Source organism: Xyrauchen texanus, chromosome 6 (genome assembly GCF_025860055.1).
Source record: "Xyrauchen texanus isolate HMW12.3.18 chromosome 6, RBS_HiC_50CHRs, whole genome shotgun sequence".
Taxonomy (NCBI): domain Eukaryota; kingdom Metazoa; phylum Chordata; class Actinopteri; order Cypriniformes; family Catostomidae; genus Xyrauchen; species Xyrauchen texanus.
Window position 1 is genome coordinate 24,334,421 of NC_068281.1, and position 16,160 is coordinate 24,350,580.

General features: G+C 40.8%; 1 protein-coding gene across 2 annotated transcripts in view; it reads right to left on the reverse strand.

The window, feature by feature from the left end:
* Positions 1 to 609: 609 nt before the first annotated feature.
* Positions 610 to 16,160, reverse strand: part of LOC127645059 (dual specificity testis-specific protein kinase 2-like) — a 52,613-nt gene continuing 37,062 nt past the window's right edge. Inside the window, exons 6-11 of one of the 2 annotated variants that reach the window (XM_052128580.1) lie at positions 12,980 to 13,062; positions 12,224 to 12,308; positions 10,515 to 10,598; positions 7,029 to 7,115; positions 3,652 to 3,793; positions 610 to 1,408 (exon numbers count right to left, since the gene is read on the reverse strand). In XM_052128580.1, coding sequence (XP_051984540.1) covers positions 792 to 1,408; positions 3,652 to 3,793; positions 7,029 to 7,115; positions 10,515 to 10,598; positions 12,224 to 12,308; positions 12,980 to 13,062 — 1,098 coding nt within the window. In that variant the 3' untranslated portion in view covers positions 610 to 791. The remainder of the gene's footprint in view (positions 1,409 to 3,651; positions 3,794 to 7,028; positions 7,116 to 10,514; positions 10,599 to 12,223; positions 12,309 to 12,979; positions 13,063 to 16,160) is intronic. The other variant, XM_052128581.1, reaches the window with a different exon arrangement.

The following is a 16,160-nucleotide window of genomic DNA, read 5'->3' on the forward strand; positions in this document are numbered from 1 at the left end:
GATGGCCAAAGCTGCACACTTAAACATTTACTTGATATAGTTTAAAGTTTGTGGACAAATTCTAAGCATGTTAAAAAAAACAACAAAACATAATTTGTGGTATGTGCAAACAAAAGCATATTACACTTTAAACGACAACAAAAAAAGTCACAGATTGTGTCTTATCATTAGCCCTGTGTAAGGTGATGTCCATTCTATCTTCCTTCATAGTGTGATGGGGAACAACTAATGCATGGACCAGATCAGTGTTTCACACCTTTTTCCAACTCTCATTTCAGAATAATTTCTATTGTTCATTCCAAGCCCTGTTAGCTTAAGTTACTAGGATTTCCTTTCTTCCGAGAAAAAATATTTACATCTTTAGGTGTATTAAATATTAAACATGAAATTAATCTTTGTTCTCATGACATCTGATCAGTTCAAGCTCAAGAAAGTGTCCCTCTGTTCTACGACAACAATCTCCTGTCATGCTGGTGTGCTCTCTACAACCATCTAGATATCACACCTGGAGAGAAGGTCTGCTGATGTGGAAGCTTTGCAGGCTGTAAGGACTATCGTACAGAGTTCCTGGGGTTCCCCAGTCATGCTCAGAGTAAGGGCATTATTATTTGCGATCAACACGTCCTCCTGGTCTTCTGCCTCTATGTCCTCACAGAAGCCACAGATTCTTCTGTTCTGCATCTGGCTGAGGACTGCCTTGTTATCATTTGAAGGGCTTCCTCTGCTGCTGGAGCAGTCCATGGCCTCTGGGTCTCCCCATCAGAGGGGACCAGAGAAGACCAGCTCTCCACCTACCCTTCTTCCTCTCTTTCACCTCGCGGTCTGTAGGGAGGAATCTCCATTACTGCATCTGCATACTTCTTAGCCCAGCCACTCGCAGCTCTCCTTTCACTGATAGCCTGTACTGCCTCATTTCTGGATGCGGTTTGAAATGAGAAGGTGGCCACTGAGTGGGGAAGCTGGGGAGAGACAGGGAGAGAGTGACACTGCCGAACTGGCAGCTGCCATGGTTCTTGCCAGGATGATGTGGAGCAGTTGATGCCAGAGGCTCCTATGCTGATATTGGGGTGAGGCTGGTATGAACTCTGACTGCCATCGGGCGAGTGCAAATCAAACATGAGCGAGAAGACCGACTTGCTGGGGATGTCATAAAATTTTATCTTGCCACCTTTGAGGTCCTCTCTGGCACTGAAAGGGTTGACTTTTGGTACCCCATCTATGAGCCCTCTAGGTCCGGTGTTGTAGTAAGGGTCCTGGACGTTCACTTTGCGGCCGGGGTTACGAGAGAAGATGTCCGACTGGCTGCGGGAAAGCCAGATGTTGCGACGTGGCCAGGGTGACTTGGGTGGAATCTTGTTATTCTGAAAACCAAGAGAATTTAACCTCTTTATGCCCTTATCACCAGGACCTACAGGACCAATGAGAGATTGAGACCACATTAGTGTGTTTCTATTCACATTTTTAATGCTCAAGTGTGTAATTTTATCAACTCAAATAGTTTGTCATATCCCAGATTAATAAGCACAGACAACTGTAAGTAAACCTTAATGATGCTATCAAAAATCCCTCTGTTTGTTTGAGCATCCGATCAGACCAATGATGCGAGTTTGGGGCAGGACTATCAGAATAAAATCTGTTATCTGTAGAAAGATCTGTTATCTCCCCCGATGGGTGTGCCAATAGATTTTCTCCCCACAATCATTTTTACAATACCATTTGGTGACAATAATGGCAAACAAATTACTCTTTAACTTTAAAAAGGAACAATCTTGAACACTAGGGGTTGCCAAAACCTGTAATGTTCATTTGACTGAAATGGAATTTTTGGAGGGCAAAGAACATAAATCATATTTACACGTAACAAAACTTGGAAAACATGAGTCCTAAAAGTTCTTCTATGCATTAAAGTGTGTTCAGAGAAATAGCATCATAATCTTAGTAGTTCAGGCAAGATAATTATATGTCTCAACTACAGCTAAGTGTATGTTTGCGGCATAATAAAAACAAACCCAGACGGCTTCTCAAGTGTAAAACTTTCTGCATTAGAAATAGACCCAAATTTAAAGGGAGCCTGCATGAAGTGACTGCTTGATATCTGAAGCTTTCAATGAGGCTCTAATCTCTTCCAGCCACACATTGTTGCACGACTTACTCCTCGTTTGTTCAGATATGATTTAGTGCTAAATGGAAATTGGGCTGCAAGACTGCTGAGCAGAGTGGGAGTAAGTAAAGCCTGCAACCAGACACTGTGCAATGTGCTTTATGAAAGTAATTCCCAATAGGCAAGGACGTCCCAGCTCATGAAAGCTTATGGATATTAGATTGTGCCACAATCTCTGGTCCTGCTTTTCTAGCATCCTTGTTCTTAAAAAAATAATTGGCCCTGGTATATTACCTAGGGTGTTGGATGGTACAATTTTCTAAAATCCTTAGGGATGACTTGATGAACAAGCTCTCTGTCAATGTAACACAAAGGGATTTATTGCTTGTAAAATAACGCATATGTTCAAAGCAGTGCCAGAATTCGAAACCTATAGAATTCATAATCATTTTGAAAATGTGCAAATAATAATAATAATTATTTACATTTATATATCGCTTTACTATGCACTCAAAACACTTTAGATAGTATAGGGGGAATCTCCTCAACCACCACCAGTGTGCAGTATCCACCTGGATGATGTGACGGCAACCATAGTGCGCCTGAATGCCCACCACACACCAGCTATTGGTGGAGAGGAGAGCGTGTACTAATACAGCCAATGAATGGATGGGGATTATTAGGAGGCCATGATTGATAAGGGCAATGGGAGAATTTGGCCAGGACACCGGGGGTGCACCATATCTCTTTACGAGAAGATGCCCTGGGATTTTTAATGACCACAGAGAGTCAGGACCTCGGTTTATGTCTCATCCAAAAGCTTTTTAACAGTATAGTGTTAATATAGTGTAGGCATTAGGACAGAGACACACACACACACAAAAAGTATAGCCCTTTTCACAACACACACGATTTCAAAGCAACTTTACAGAAAATCGTGCATTAAAAAAAAAATCAAACTGTAATATCTATTAAGTCTTAGAGTGATCATTGTGTAGTTTGATTAAATATGATTGTAAATTGTGTATAAAAAAAAATAAAAATTAAATTATAATTATTTTCAGAACCCCAGTAAGCAAGCTGAAGGCGACTATGGCAAGAAACACAAAACTACATAATATGTTGGTTAATGGAGAAAAATAACCTTGGAAGAAACCAGATTCACTGTGGGAGCCAGTTCCCCTCTGGCTAACCAGCATGAATATAATGCAAATATTAGTTATGCAGTGTAGGTCATGGTTTAAAATGAGTAAACTAAGTGTTAAGGTTCAGTGTTATACCTAAAAAAGAAAAATTTATTAATTGCAGTTCACATGCATTGTCCTTTGTTAGTTGGCTGATGTAGGCTTTTGTTGCCAATTAAATGATAGTCTATGTATTTCATTTCAAGAGTGTAGTCCATCAATAGACAGAGGTGATGCAGGCAGAGATCAATGAGGTGCATCGCAGTTCAACCAAGCATTTCAGTTTAGTCAAATCAATATTTACAGACATATTAATGGGTGTTTGAGTATGTGTGTAAATAACTGAACTGCCCCCACAAAACACACCTTTCGGGATGGGTTTTTTCTCCACCTCCACTGCAGTTAAAAGCATCGTCTCCCTCTCAGAGTCATCAGCTTTCAGCTTTTTCTGGATCTCCTCCAGTCTCTTTCCTACGTCTGGAAATGAGGGCCTGAGCTTTGGATCCATCTGGGACATATGTTGAGGCAACATTACCAAAAAAAAATATCATCCTCTATATCTGGAGCAGGGACTTAACCCAAAATGTTTTTCCATTTGGGTTTCTGCAGGTATCATCAAATCTAATTTAATGCTTTTTAATGCCTTTTTTAACATTTTTAATGCCATACATGACCCATGACTAACCACGTATATGTATGTATATATATATTATACATATATATATATATATATATATATATATATATATATATATATATATATATATATATATATATATACACACACACACACACACACACACGATAAATTTTTTAAAAGCCCATGTCCCAACTGTAACCATTCAATTTGACAATGAAGCGATGGTGATAATCTTGGATATTTGAGACAATCTACATCATTTAAATAAACTGTATCATTCTGAACTGAATTAGAAATGGCCCAGGAGACAGCTTAAAATATAAAAATTGATTTCCAGATATGTCAATTTTAATTTAAGATAGTACCAATCAACTAGATATTGAATGCTATAGGCATACTGAAAAATCAGGCCATGACTGGGAAAAAAGCCATTATGTTTCTGTTTGTGTAAATTGTACCGCCATCGAATACACGTAACCTCCTTCAACTATAACCACAAATTCTATCAGCCTGGACAGTGAAGGGAAAAACTCTGAACGTTTTAAAGCTGGAAATTAATGTTTGCAAAATTCAAGTGCTATAGAAATTACACAGTTTTAACTGTGTGTAAATAAGAGAATTAACTTTTAGTTCCAACTCATGAGTGTGTTAGATTTGTTTTTGGCCTGCTCAGCTAGTTGATCGACATCATTCTGAAGGCTGGCGCACATCTCCATCAACACCTGTATATGGTCCTGGCTGAAGCTCCAGAAGCCAGTAGTTCAAAATTGTCCTGCATTGTTAATCGCAGAAATAAGTTTATTTTTGAAGTATCTGGCAAGTCCACATTTTAAAATGTAGCTGGTTTTGTCCTTTCCACATGTGAAAGATTTGGCTACTTGTGAATCAGGAAACATTCCCTGGAACAACTCAAACACCTTCATTTGATGCGTATGAGTGGTGCTGCACCTCTGCCTGCAGCGTCGCATTCGAACCAAACGCTGGTCAAAGTTCGATCGATTTTCCTTCGGTAGTGGCTCCGCAGGAAGCGGTGGTCACTACAGCAGCAGTTGTGGTGGTATTAATAGTTGCCGAAGATGTTACTTTGTTGGTCACGGTGAAGTAACTTGAGATAGTTAATTGCTGTCTGCCTTTTACAGCCGATTTGTGGCCATCGGACTGCATATGAGATTTAACGGCTCCATGTTGACAACCATGTCCTAAATTCTTTGTCTCCTAGCCACTTTTGCTGGAATTTGCATTTACCCATTTCTTTGCAACTTTACTAAATTTATGTTCTCTGTTCTAACTCCTCCAGGTCCCAGCCCACCGCTGTCCAAACATCCGGAGTTACGTCAATTTTGCACCGGCCGGAGGCAATTACCAAACTGGATCCGCGTGTTTATCACACCAATGTACATATTTTGCGACAGCAAACCAAAGTTATTAATTGTGAAGGCTCTATTCAAAATAAATTGGTAATTTAATTTTTTTCAAAACTATCTAACATTTTTAATGCCTGTAGGAATAACATTTAATGCTTTTTAATGGTATTTAAGGCCTTAATTTTCGCAAAATCCATTTAATGACTTTTAATGCTTTTTAATGCCCCGCGGAAACCCTCAGTTCGCTCTGAGCAAAACCTATATTTGTTTTGTTCCGGTTCAGACGTTCCACACCTTCCTTTCCAAAAGGTTAACGGTTGGAACAAAATAAAAGAACAGTTAATAACGTTCGTTTTAAAATGATAGTACTCTGCGCTAAGGGGTATAGAAATACCAATTGCAGTGTTGCCAGATCTCGCAAGTGAAACAAGCAAACTGGTCTGAAATAACAAGCCCAAAATAAGCCACTTGCCACATAAGCAAATATTTTCCTGTGTGGTGGATTTATCAGCATAGAAATCATAACAAACATCATACATAGTTGTTAAAAAGGTCTTCATTCAGAGAATGCAACATCCACTACAGGCAATTAGGCAAAGAAAAGTGTGATGCAGCAGTTTCCTTAAAAAATCAAAGCACATGATTAATTTTTTCAGGCAATATGAAGTGCTGTAGTTCCAAAAATGTACTGTGATAAACCCTATGGCCTTTGGTTTCTTGAATTTTCTTTATAATTAATATAACCGGTTATAACTGGTTACCAGCATTTAAAAATAAAATTTTCACTCCGGTACATTTGAAAATCACTTTTTTCCGTTTCTATCAAGTTTTTAGATCCTGATCTGGAGCTGCTGCATGTTCTATCCTAAAAATGAAACCCTATGGCTTCTATACCAAGAATGCTACACTCCACAGAACTTATAGTGGGACAGTTTTGTTTTCATGCTGAAACTATCAGTAGTTCTATCATACAAGTAGTTACTCTGTTGTAAACCAAGTAATTTTATTACAATTCTGAATAAAATAAATAAATACAATAAATAGAGAATTACTCAAAGTTGGAAATCAAGAACAGTTTAATATTCCGTTTTTTTTAATACTTTATGCATATGCTTTTGTTTTCGCTAACAATTCTTTAACTATATCTCTGTACTAAATTATTGTACCAGTGTTTTCTGAATGCCACTGAATCCACAGCACAAAGCAAAATAAAGGTTTGTGACACTTAAAAGATGTAGTTAAAGACTGGTTGTTCAAAAGATAACGTAGTTCAAGATAGAGAAGACAGTTTTGTTGTAATAAATGAGAATTACTGTAAACCAAAAACCTCAAAAGTACTAAAATAATTGTAAATGGAATTGTTAATTACATTAAGTGAAATCTTAACCAGAAAAACTATTTTGATTCCTAGCCTCAGCCTCAGACAGCTGGTTGGACTAAACGTTGTGAGTAGGGGCACATAGGCTTTCTTTTTTTTTTCTACACCAGCCTATTATTGTGGCATAACATATCAGATAAGCTCGTCCCTAAACGGCAAGTAGGAATGAAACAAACTGATTAATTACTTTAAATGTCAGTCAGGTGGCTTTTCCAGTCTTAAAGAGTGCTTCAAGGACAGAATAAGCTGCAATATGCCCCAGATATTTTACTATACAGTTAAAGGTCAGGCTATGCAACACAATTTAATTCCCATCACCAACATTAAGATAAAGTTTTGGTAAAGAATAGTGCTTCCTCACATTGCAGCAGTTGAAGGCGAGCTGTAGGAAGTCAGGAGGACAATCTCCAACCATGTGCTGGAAGGCGATGTAATCCAGGCCAAAGTTCTGCAAGGAGTGCATGGAGAAAAAAAAAAAGCTTCATACTTAGTCATACAGTTATTACACCTCTATTTTGTCCTTTCATGAGCAAGCGATGTACAGTACCATGAAAAAGTATTTGCCCCCTTCCTGATTTCTTCAATTTTTGTGTATTTTTAAATAAAATATTTTTTAAGATCTTCAAACGAGATATAACAAATCTAAGGCAACCTGAGTACACACGAAATACAGTTTTCAAATATATATTTTTTATTGAAGCAAAAAAATTATCCAACACCTATTTCACACATGCGAAGAACGAATTGCCTCCTTAAACTTAATAGCTGGGTTTGCCATCTTTAGCAGCAACAACTACAACCAAAAGCTTCCAATAACTGGTGATCAGTCTTTCACAATGCTGTGGTGGAATATTGGCCCACTCTTCTTTGCAGAACTGCTTTAGTTCAGCCACATTGGAAGGTTTGAGCATAAACTTCCCTTTAAGGTCCTGCCACAGCATCTCAATCGGTTAAAGTCAGGACTTTGACTAGGCCACTCCAAAACATTAATTTTGCTTCTTTTGAGCCATTCAGATTTGGACTTCCTCCTAATCTTTGGATCATTTTCTTGCTGCATAAACCAGTTGCGCTTGAGCCTTAACTAACAGACTGATGACCGGATTTTCTCCTTTAGGATTTTCTGGTAGAGATTAGAATTCATTGTTTCCCCTCAATTATTGCAGGTCACCCTGACCCTGAAGCATCCCTACATCATCACACTACCACCACCATGCTTTACCGTAGGTATGATGTTCTTTTTGTGGACTTTCTGTGTTTGATTTAAGCCAGATGTAAAGGAACCCCTGTTCCACTTTCGACAGATCGGTCCACAGAACATTCTCCCAAAAGTTTGGGGGATAATCAAAATGAGTTTTGGCAAAATTCAGATGAGACTTAATGTTCTTCTGGGTTAGCAGTGGTTTTTGCCTTGCCACTCTTTCATGAGTTTTCTGATAGTGGAGTCATGAACAGTGAACTTTATTGACAGTGAACTTTATTGCAAGAGAGCCCTGTAGTTCCTTGTATGTTGTAATTGGCTTTTTTGTGGATGAGTCGTCGCTGTGCTCTTGGAGAAATGTTGGAAGGTTGGCCACTTCTGGGAAGGTTAACTTCTGTGCCAAGTTTTCTCCATTTGGAGATAATGGCTCTAACTGTGATTATTTGGAGTCCCAGATTATTTGAAATAGCTTTGTAACCCTTCCCAGAGTGATGCATTTCAATCAGGTACTAAAAACGTTTCAAGGTACTAATGTATTTTTTGCAGAATGTAACCGAAAACCGGAACAAAGTGAGTTTCAATTGTTCCGGAGTGAAAACATTATTTTTAAATGCTGGTAACCGTTATAATCAGTTCATTTTGTTCTGATCATTTTTTCATGAAACTAAAGGCCAAAGAGTTTATAACAGTACATCTTTGGAACTACACCACTTCATGTTGCCTGAAACATGTGCTTTGAGACTGAAGGAACTGCTGCATCACACATTATTTGACTTATTGCCCGTTGTGGATGTTGCATTCTCTGAATGAAGACCTTTTTAACAACCATGTATGACTACTACATATACTGTACATGCACAACTAATCCAGATACAAGGAAAACATTATTAGAGGTAAAAAGTGCATTTCCAAGTTTTCACTGAATTATTGTTAGATATGATGCATTAATACAGATTTAATGCTGCCGGGTTTTGCAGATCTGAAAATAAAATTATTCTTAATTGTTTTTTGTTTATCCACTTTTTTTCTCTAAATTTGGAATGCCCAATTCCCACTACTTAGTAGGTCCTCGTGTTGCCGTGGTTACTCACCTCAATCCGGGTGGCGGAGGACAAGTCCCAGTTGCCTCCGCTTCTGAGACAGTCAATCCGTGCATCTTATCAATGCGGAGACTCACAGAACGTGGATGCTCGAGCTACTCTCCGCGATCCATGCACAAAGTACCACACACCCCATTGAGAGAGAGAACCTCTAATCGCGACCACGAGGAGGTTACCTCATGTGCCTCTACCCTTCCTAGCAACTGGGTCAATTTGGTTACTTAGAAAACCTGGCTAGAGCCACTCAGCATGCCCTGGATTCAAACAAGTGACTACAGGGGTGGTAGTCATCATCAATAATGATGAAAGTGGCTTATTTTGGGCTTGTTTTTCCAGACCATGCTGCTTGTTTCTCTTGTGAGATCTGGCAACACTTCAATTGGTATTTCACCCACCCCTTAGCGCAGAGTACTGTCATTTTAAAATAACGTTATTACCCGCTCTTTTATTTTGTTCTAACCAGTAACCTTTTGGAAAGGAGGTTGAGGAACTTCTGAACTGGAATGAAAAAAAAAAAAAAAATACAGGTTTTGTTCAGAACCAACCAAAAAGAAAAACATTAAATGTTTAGTCCCTGATTTCAATCACCTTTTTCCACATTGTGATGTAGTTGGCCATTGCAGACCCAAATTCTCACAAATTAGCTCAACGAATGAGTTGAGTAGAGTCCACTCGGGCCTACTGGGAGATGTTGAAATGTTCAAGGGAAAACAAATTAGGAAAAATTATGGCTTAACTCGCAGATGCACTTAGGTGCATGATGGAATTTTATTTACAGAGCACTATTGCAAAACATGAAGTAATATTTACAACAAATGCAGACGAAAAACCCAGAGTACCAAAAAAAAAAAAAGAAGAAAAGTTAAATATATAAATATACAAATGGGTATACATGCTATACACTCTTTGAAGTTGCTCAAGGCACTACTACTGCACGCTCGCCTGGCGCACTCAGAAACCCCATATATGGAGTCTTGGGTCCGCTCTTATAGCCCCAGACTCCTCCCTCTCAGGAGCATACCACTGATCAGGTAAGCATCAATCACCTTAAGTACTGCATATACATATTTAGAAACACAGAAACAATAAATGTCCTCATTATCAGATCAAATGCTGACATCAAACAAAACAATAAACAATATACCTTTTTAAAAAACCCCTTGTTGTTCAGGTATATTTTCCCCTTGTTCCAATTTTGACAACACGGTTACACGTCGGTTTCTGGCTGCACTGCACCAGCAGTTCAATGCCGTCATAACGGTTCACCATTTTAATTCAATAAATAGCATTATAATACAATGTATTAAAAAAAAATGTATTTTGTGTTTTCTCAGATTGCCTTTGTTTTATGTTATTTTTGTTTACATTTTTGAAACAATTTAGTATGAGTTATCCAGAAAAAAATAAGAAATCATGATGGGGCAAATACTTTTTAACAGTAGTTTCTCTGAAAAACGTTTATTGGACTTCATAAGAGGTTTATAATAGTGCTGGATAGCATAGCATAACTTAAGCTAAATAAATTCTCAAAGTGCTGCTGTGGACTCACTTCAGTGCGTGGTAGGAAGTCTGGATCAGCCTGTATCCTTGCAATGATTTCGCATAAAATAATGCCATACGAAAAGACATCAGCCTAGAAATTAATACAGAAGAATTAAAATAAGTGCTGCTAGATGCTGGAAATACATTTGAAGTCAGAAGTTTACATACACCTTAGGTTAAAGTCATTAAAACTATTTTTTTTTTAACCACTCCACAGAAATCTAATTAGCAAACTATAGTATTGGCAATGACACAAGTAATTTCTCCAACAATTGTTTACACTTTTAATTGATTATAAATCACAATTACAGTGGGTCAGAAGTTTACATACACCAAGTTAACTGTGCCTTTAAGCAGCTTGAAAAATTCCTGAAAATTATGTCAAACCTTTAGGCAATTAGCTTCTAATAGGCTAATTGGAGTCAATTGGAGGTGAACCTGTGGATGTATTTTAAGGGCTACCTTCAAAATCAGTGCCTCTTTGCTTGACATCATGGGAAAATCAAAAGAAATCAGCCAAGACCACAGATAAAAATTGTGGACCTCCACAAGTCTGGTTCATCCTTGGGAGCAATTTACAAACCCCTGAAGGTACGACATTTATTTGTACAAACAATAGTACGCAAGTATAAACACCATGGGACCACACAGCCATCATACTGCTCAGGAAGGAGATGCATTCTGTCTCCTAGAAATGAATGTAGTTTGGTGCGAAAAGTGCAAATCAATCCTAGAACAACAGCAAAGGACCTTGTGAAGATGCTGGAGGAAAAAGGTAGACACGTATCTATATCTATAATAAAACAAAACCTATATCGAAATAACCTGAAAGGCTGCTCAGCAAGGAAGAAGCCACTGCTCCAAAACTGCCATAAAAAAGCCAGACTACAGTTTGCAAGTGCACATGGGTACAAAGATCTTACTTTTAAAAAATAATAATAATTTAGCTGTTTGGCCATAATAACCATCATTATGTTTGGAGAAAAAAGGGTGAGGCTTGCAAACTGAAGAAAACCATACCAACTGTGAAGCATGGGGGTGGGAGCATCATGTTGTGGGGGTGCTTTGCTGCAGGAGGGACTGGTGCACTTCACAAAATAGATTGCATCAGCAGGAAGGGCATTTATGTGAATATATTGAAGCAACATCTCAAGACATCAGCCAGGAAGTTAAAGCTCGGTCACAAATAGGTCTTCCAAATGGAAATGACCCCAAGCATACCTCCAAAGTTTTGTCAAAATGGCTTAAGGACAACAAAGTCAAGGTATTGGAGTGGCCATCACAAAGCCCTGACCTCAATCCATTAGAAAATATGTGGGCAGCACAGAAAAAGCATGTGCGAGCAAGGAGGCATACAAACCTGACTCAGTTACAACAGTTCTGTCTGGAGGAATGGGCTAAAATTCCAGCAACTTATTGTGAGAAGCTTGTGGAAGGCTACCCAAAACATTTGACCCAAGTCAAACTATTTAAAAGGCAATGCTACCAAATATTAACAGTGTATGTAAACTTCTGACCCACTGGGAATGTGATGAAAGAAATAAAAGTTGAAATAAATAATTCTCTCTACTATCATTCTGACATTTCACATTCTTAAAATAGTGATCCTAACTGACCTAAGACAGGGAATGTTTTCCATGCTTAAATGTCTATAAACTTCTGACTTCAACTATAACAGAACCTTGTAAAAGTGCAGAGTACAGCTGAGAATCTAACCTTTTCATTGTATGGCTCGTCTCTCAACACTTCTGGAGCCATCCAGAAAGGAGAACCCACAACGGACAGCTTCTCCCCTTCATAACTGAACACACAAGGACATACAGAATAATGGTGTTCATAGATGAACAGAGAAATTTCCAATGTCACAATGCTTACACAGGTTACATAAATGCAGCTATTAATGGGATAGTCATCCCAAATGTAAATTCTGTAATCATCATCATGACATTCTTCTATAGGACACAAAAAGAAATTCACTTTCATCAACTATCACTTTCATTAGAATTTTTCGTCATGCTCCACAGACGAAAGTCATACAGGTTTGGAACGAGTACGTGTAAATGACGACAGATTTTTGGGATCCCTTTAAGCACTTATACTAAATGGCACCTGAAATTTCAGTTAGGTCAGCTTTGAAAAGAGAAGTCTTTGATCAAACTAATCTGTGGTAAGCAGGCCATGGGATAGAAAGGGTCTTCCTTGAGCTGCTTTGATATTATTAGCTTTCTAAAAGTTTACTTTGGACAGCAAGTTCTCTCCGAATCAAATAGCCCTTTGCTCATATCGCTTGCATCTCACCACCACTTTTGCTTTCAAATTGCCATGAGCAAAACACAGTGTGCTAACACTGCCATTTTACACAGCAAAACAACACATTAACCAGTGCATACGTGACACTGTGGAATTATCATTGGTGCATATTTGACTCTGAATTGGGGGAAAAGGGTAATCTCCACATTTCCTGTTACTCACTCATGAGTGGGGATTTTCTCAGCAAGGCCGAAGTCTCCAACAACTGCAGTGTAACCATTCTCATCTGATTTGATCAGGCAGTTCTGTGATACATCGAAAGGAAGAAACAATGACTAAGAGAACATAGTGCTCCTCCCACAGGACACCTTACACTTGAGATTTATGCTGGAGTCAATTAAAATCACTTATACAAAAAGTAATGATGTAGTATATGTGGAAGCCAAGGGGTGATTCCCAGAGCTTATAATTATGTAAAGTCCCTTAAGTGCTGCAAAGAGAGAAAACAACACCTGAAGGTAGAGACATGTCAATGCATGCCAGTAGTAAATCATAGCACCTTTTTTTAATAAGGATATATTTACTCCTCATTAAGAAACTTTTACCCCCAAATAAATTAATAGAGCTTTAAAAATCTGATTCAGACATATCAGTAGCCTAATAGAAATGGTTTTATTCTACATTGAGCTAGGCTACATCATGTGGACCGCCATGTTGGGATCAAATAACAAGCCAAATACTACTCGATTTATCTTGGTAACCCCTATTAATGGAAACTTTTACTAAATAATTGTATCATGACTGACTGTGAATAGGGCATTTCTACAGTGGTATCAGTGACTGAAAACGTATCGGTTACCTAACGTAACCTCGGTTCTCTCTAGATGAAGGAACGAGTATTGCGTAAGCTAGCTTACGCTACGGGAAAGATTCATCTTTTCTGAGATATTGAAGCCAAAAAATTATCCTTAATTTTTGTATCCACTGTCAACGCAGTGCGGCAGCTGCAGACCTTGAGCGGGCTAGTTAGCGAGCTCATAGGTTGCTCTGTGGCAACTGCTGCAGCCTATAGACGAGCTTGGGCGAACTCGCATCCAATGAGAGGCGTCCGCGCACTCACTGCATCAAAGCCCGCCAAAATGGGCGTGACTAGAGTGCATATAAGCGTAGTTCGTGAGGCTGGAACCCTGGTTTTCATTGACTGAAGCGAAAAGTCGCCGTGGCGCGAAAGCACGGCCGGCTACGCAATACTCGTTCCCTCATCTAGAGAGAAACGAGGTTACGTTAGGTAACCGATACGTTCTCTTCACGAGAGGTTCTCTCGTATATGCGTAAGCTAGCTTACGCTACGGGAACCCATTGTCAACGCTGTGCGGCCAAGCATCCACTGTATGAGCCCCAGGGAATTAAGGGGGACCCGGGAGCCCTTATGAGTGGGGAAATAATATTTGGCCGGCAAGAATGCGGGTCATTGATTGTGTAATACATAAGCACATAGTGGGAAGGGAACGACAGAGCGGTGGTGCCGGTCTGTGTGGAATGTGTCCCATCAGTGCAGCTCACCAGGGGAGCTGTAGCGTATTAAACCGCTAGTAGTTTTGCCTGCAGAGCGGGCACTTCCATATTGTAAAATCTGACAAAGGTGGATTGGGAAGTCCATCCCGCTGCCACACATATGTCGTGAATGGAAATCCCGCTGGACCATGCCCACGAGGATGCCATGCCTCTAGTGGAGTGAGCCCTAATGCCCAACGGGCACGGCAGGTCTTTTGACGCGTATGCAGCAGCAATAGCGTCCACTATCCATCTAGATAGTGCCTGTTTCGAGACGGCGAGACCTTTGGTGCGCCCTCCGAACGAAACGAAAAGCTGCTCAGAGCGTCTGAAAGCGGCGGAGCGCGCAGTATACAATCTCAGTGCTCTGACCGGGCAAAGGAGATTGGCGTCGCGTCAGCTATCGGATGCTGGCAGCGCCGATAGGGAAATGACCTGTGCTCTGAAAGGAGTACCGATCACCTTGGGAACATAGCCGTGTCTAGGCTTTAAAATGACCTTGGAGTCACTTGGTCCAAACTCAAGACACGCAGCGCTGACAGACTCTCCCACACAGGTCTCCCACACGTTTGACTGATGACAGGGCAGTCAGAAAAACGGTTTTGAGTGAAAGGTATTTCAAACCCACGGATTGAAGTGGTTCGAAAGGGGGGCTTTCATAGTTTCGAGAACTATAGAAAGATCCCAGATAGGAACCGATGGGGGCGCGAGGGTTCATCCTTCTAGCTCCCTGAGGAAGCCGGATGACCAGCTCGCTTTTACCCCATGACTGGCCGTGTAGGGGTTCAGCGAACGCTGCAACGGCCGCCACATACACTTTGAGCGTGGATGGGGATCTGCCCTTATCCAGCAGCTCATGTAGAAATACTGAGCAGCTGACTGACACCCCACATGTCCGCGGGTCCAGGTCTCTGTCGGTGCACCATTTTGAGAACACAGATCATTTTGACGCATAGAGTCTTCTCGTGGAAGGGGCTCTAGCGTGTATGATGGTGTTTATTACTCCTTCTGGCAGAGCGACGGGTAGTTGTTGATCACCCATGCATGCAGCGCCCAGCGCTCTGGGTGGGGATGCCAGATTGTGCAGTGAGCTTGAGAGAGGAGATCTGCTCTCACTGGGATGGGCCACGGCGCTGTCAGTGACAGCTGCGTAAGCTCTGGGAACCATGTCTGATTCTCCCAACGCGGGGCTATGAGGAGCACCGAGTGACGCTGCTTCCTGACCCTCTGCATTACCTGTGGCAATAGCGAGACGGGAGGGAAGGCGTAAGCGGGCGCCTGGGCCAGTCCTGGGCCAGCTGGCCCTCGCTGAGAAAAATATTGGGCAGTGAGAGTTCTCTTTGGACGCAAAGAGGTCTATCTCTGCTCTGCCGAATAGGTGCCATAACGCCTGGACTGTTTGAGCGTGCAGGGACCATTCCCTGGGGAATATTGTCTCTGGACAGTCTGTCCGGGCCATCGCTCAGGTGGCCTGGCACGCGCGTCGCCCTCAGCGAGCGCAGGTGGCACTGGGACCAACTCAGTATGCGTTTTGTCAGATGGAAGAGGTTCCTGGATCTGACACCGCCCTGACGGTTTAGGTAGGATACCACAGATCTGTTGTCCGAACGGACTAGGACGTGGTGACCCTGAATGACCGGGAGAAAGCGCACGAGCGCGTACTCGACCGCTATCATTTCCAGACAATTTATGTGAAGGAGCTTTTCCTGAACTGACCATAGGCCGAAAACCGGAGAGCCCTCGCGAGACCGCGCCCCAACCCGTGTTGGACGCGCCTGTCGAGATGACTTTTCGGCGAGATACAGCTCCCATTGTCACTCCCCGCTGATACCATTCAGCCACTGTCCAG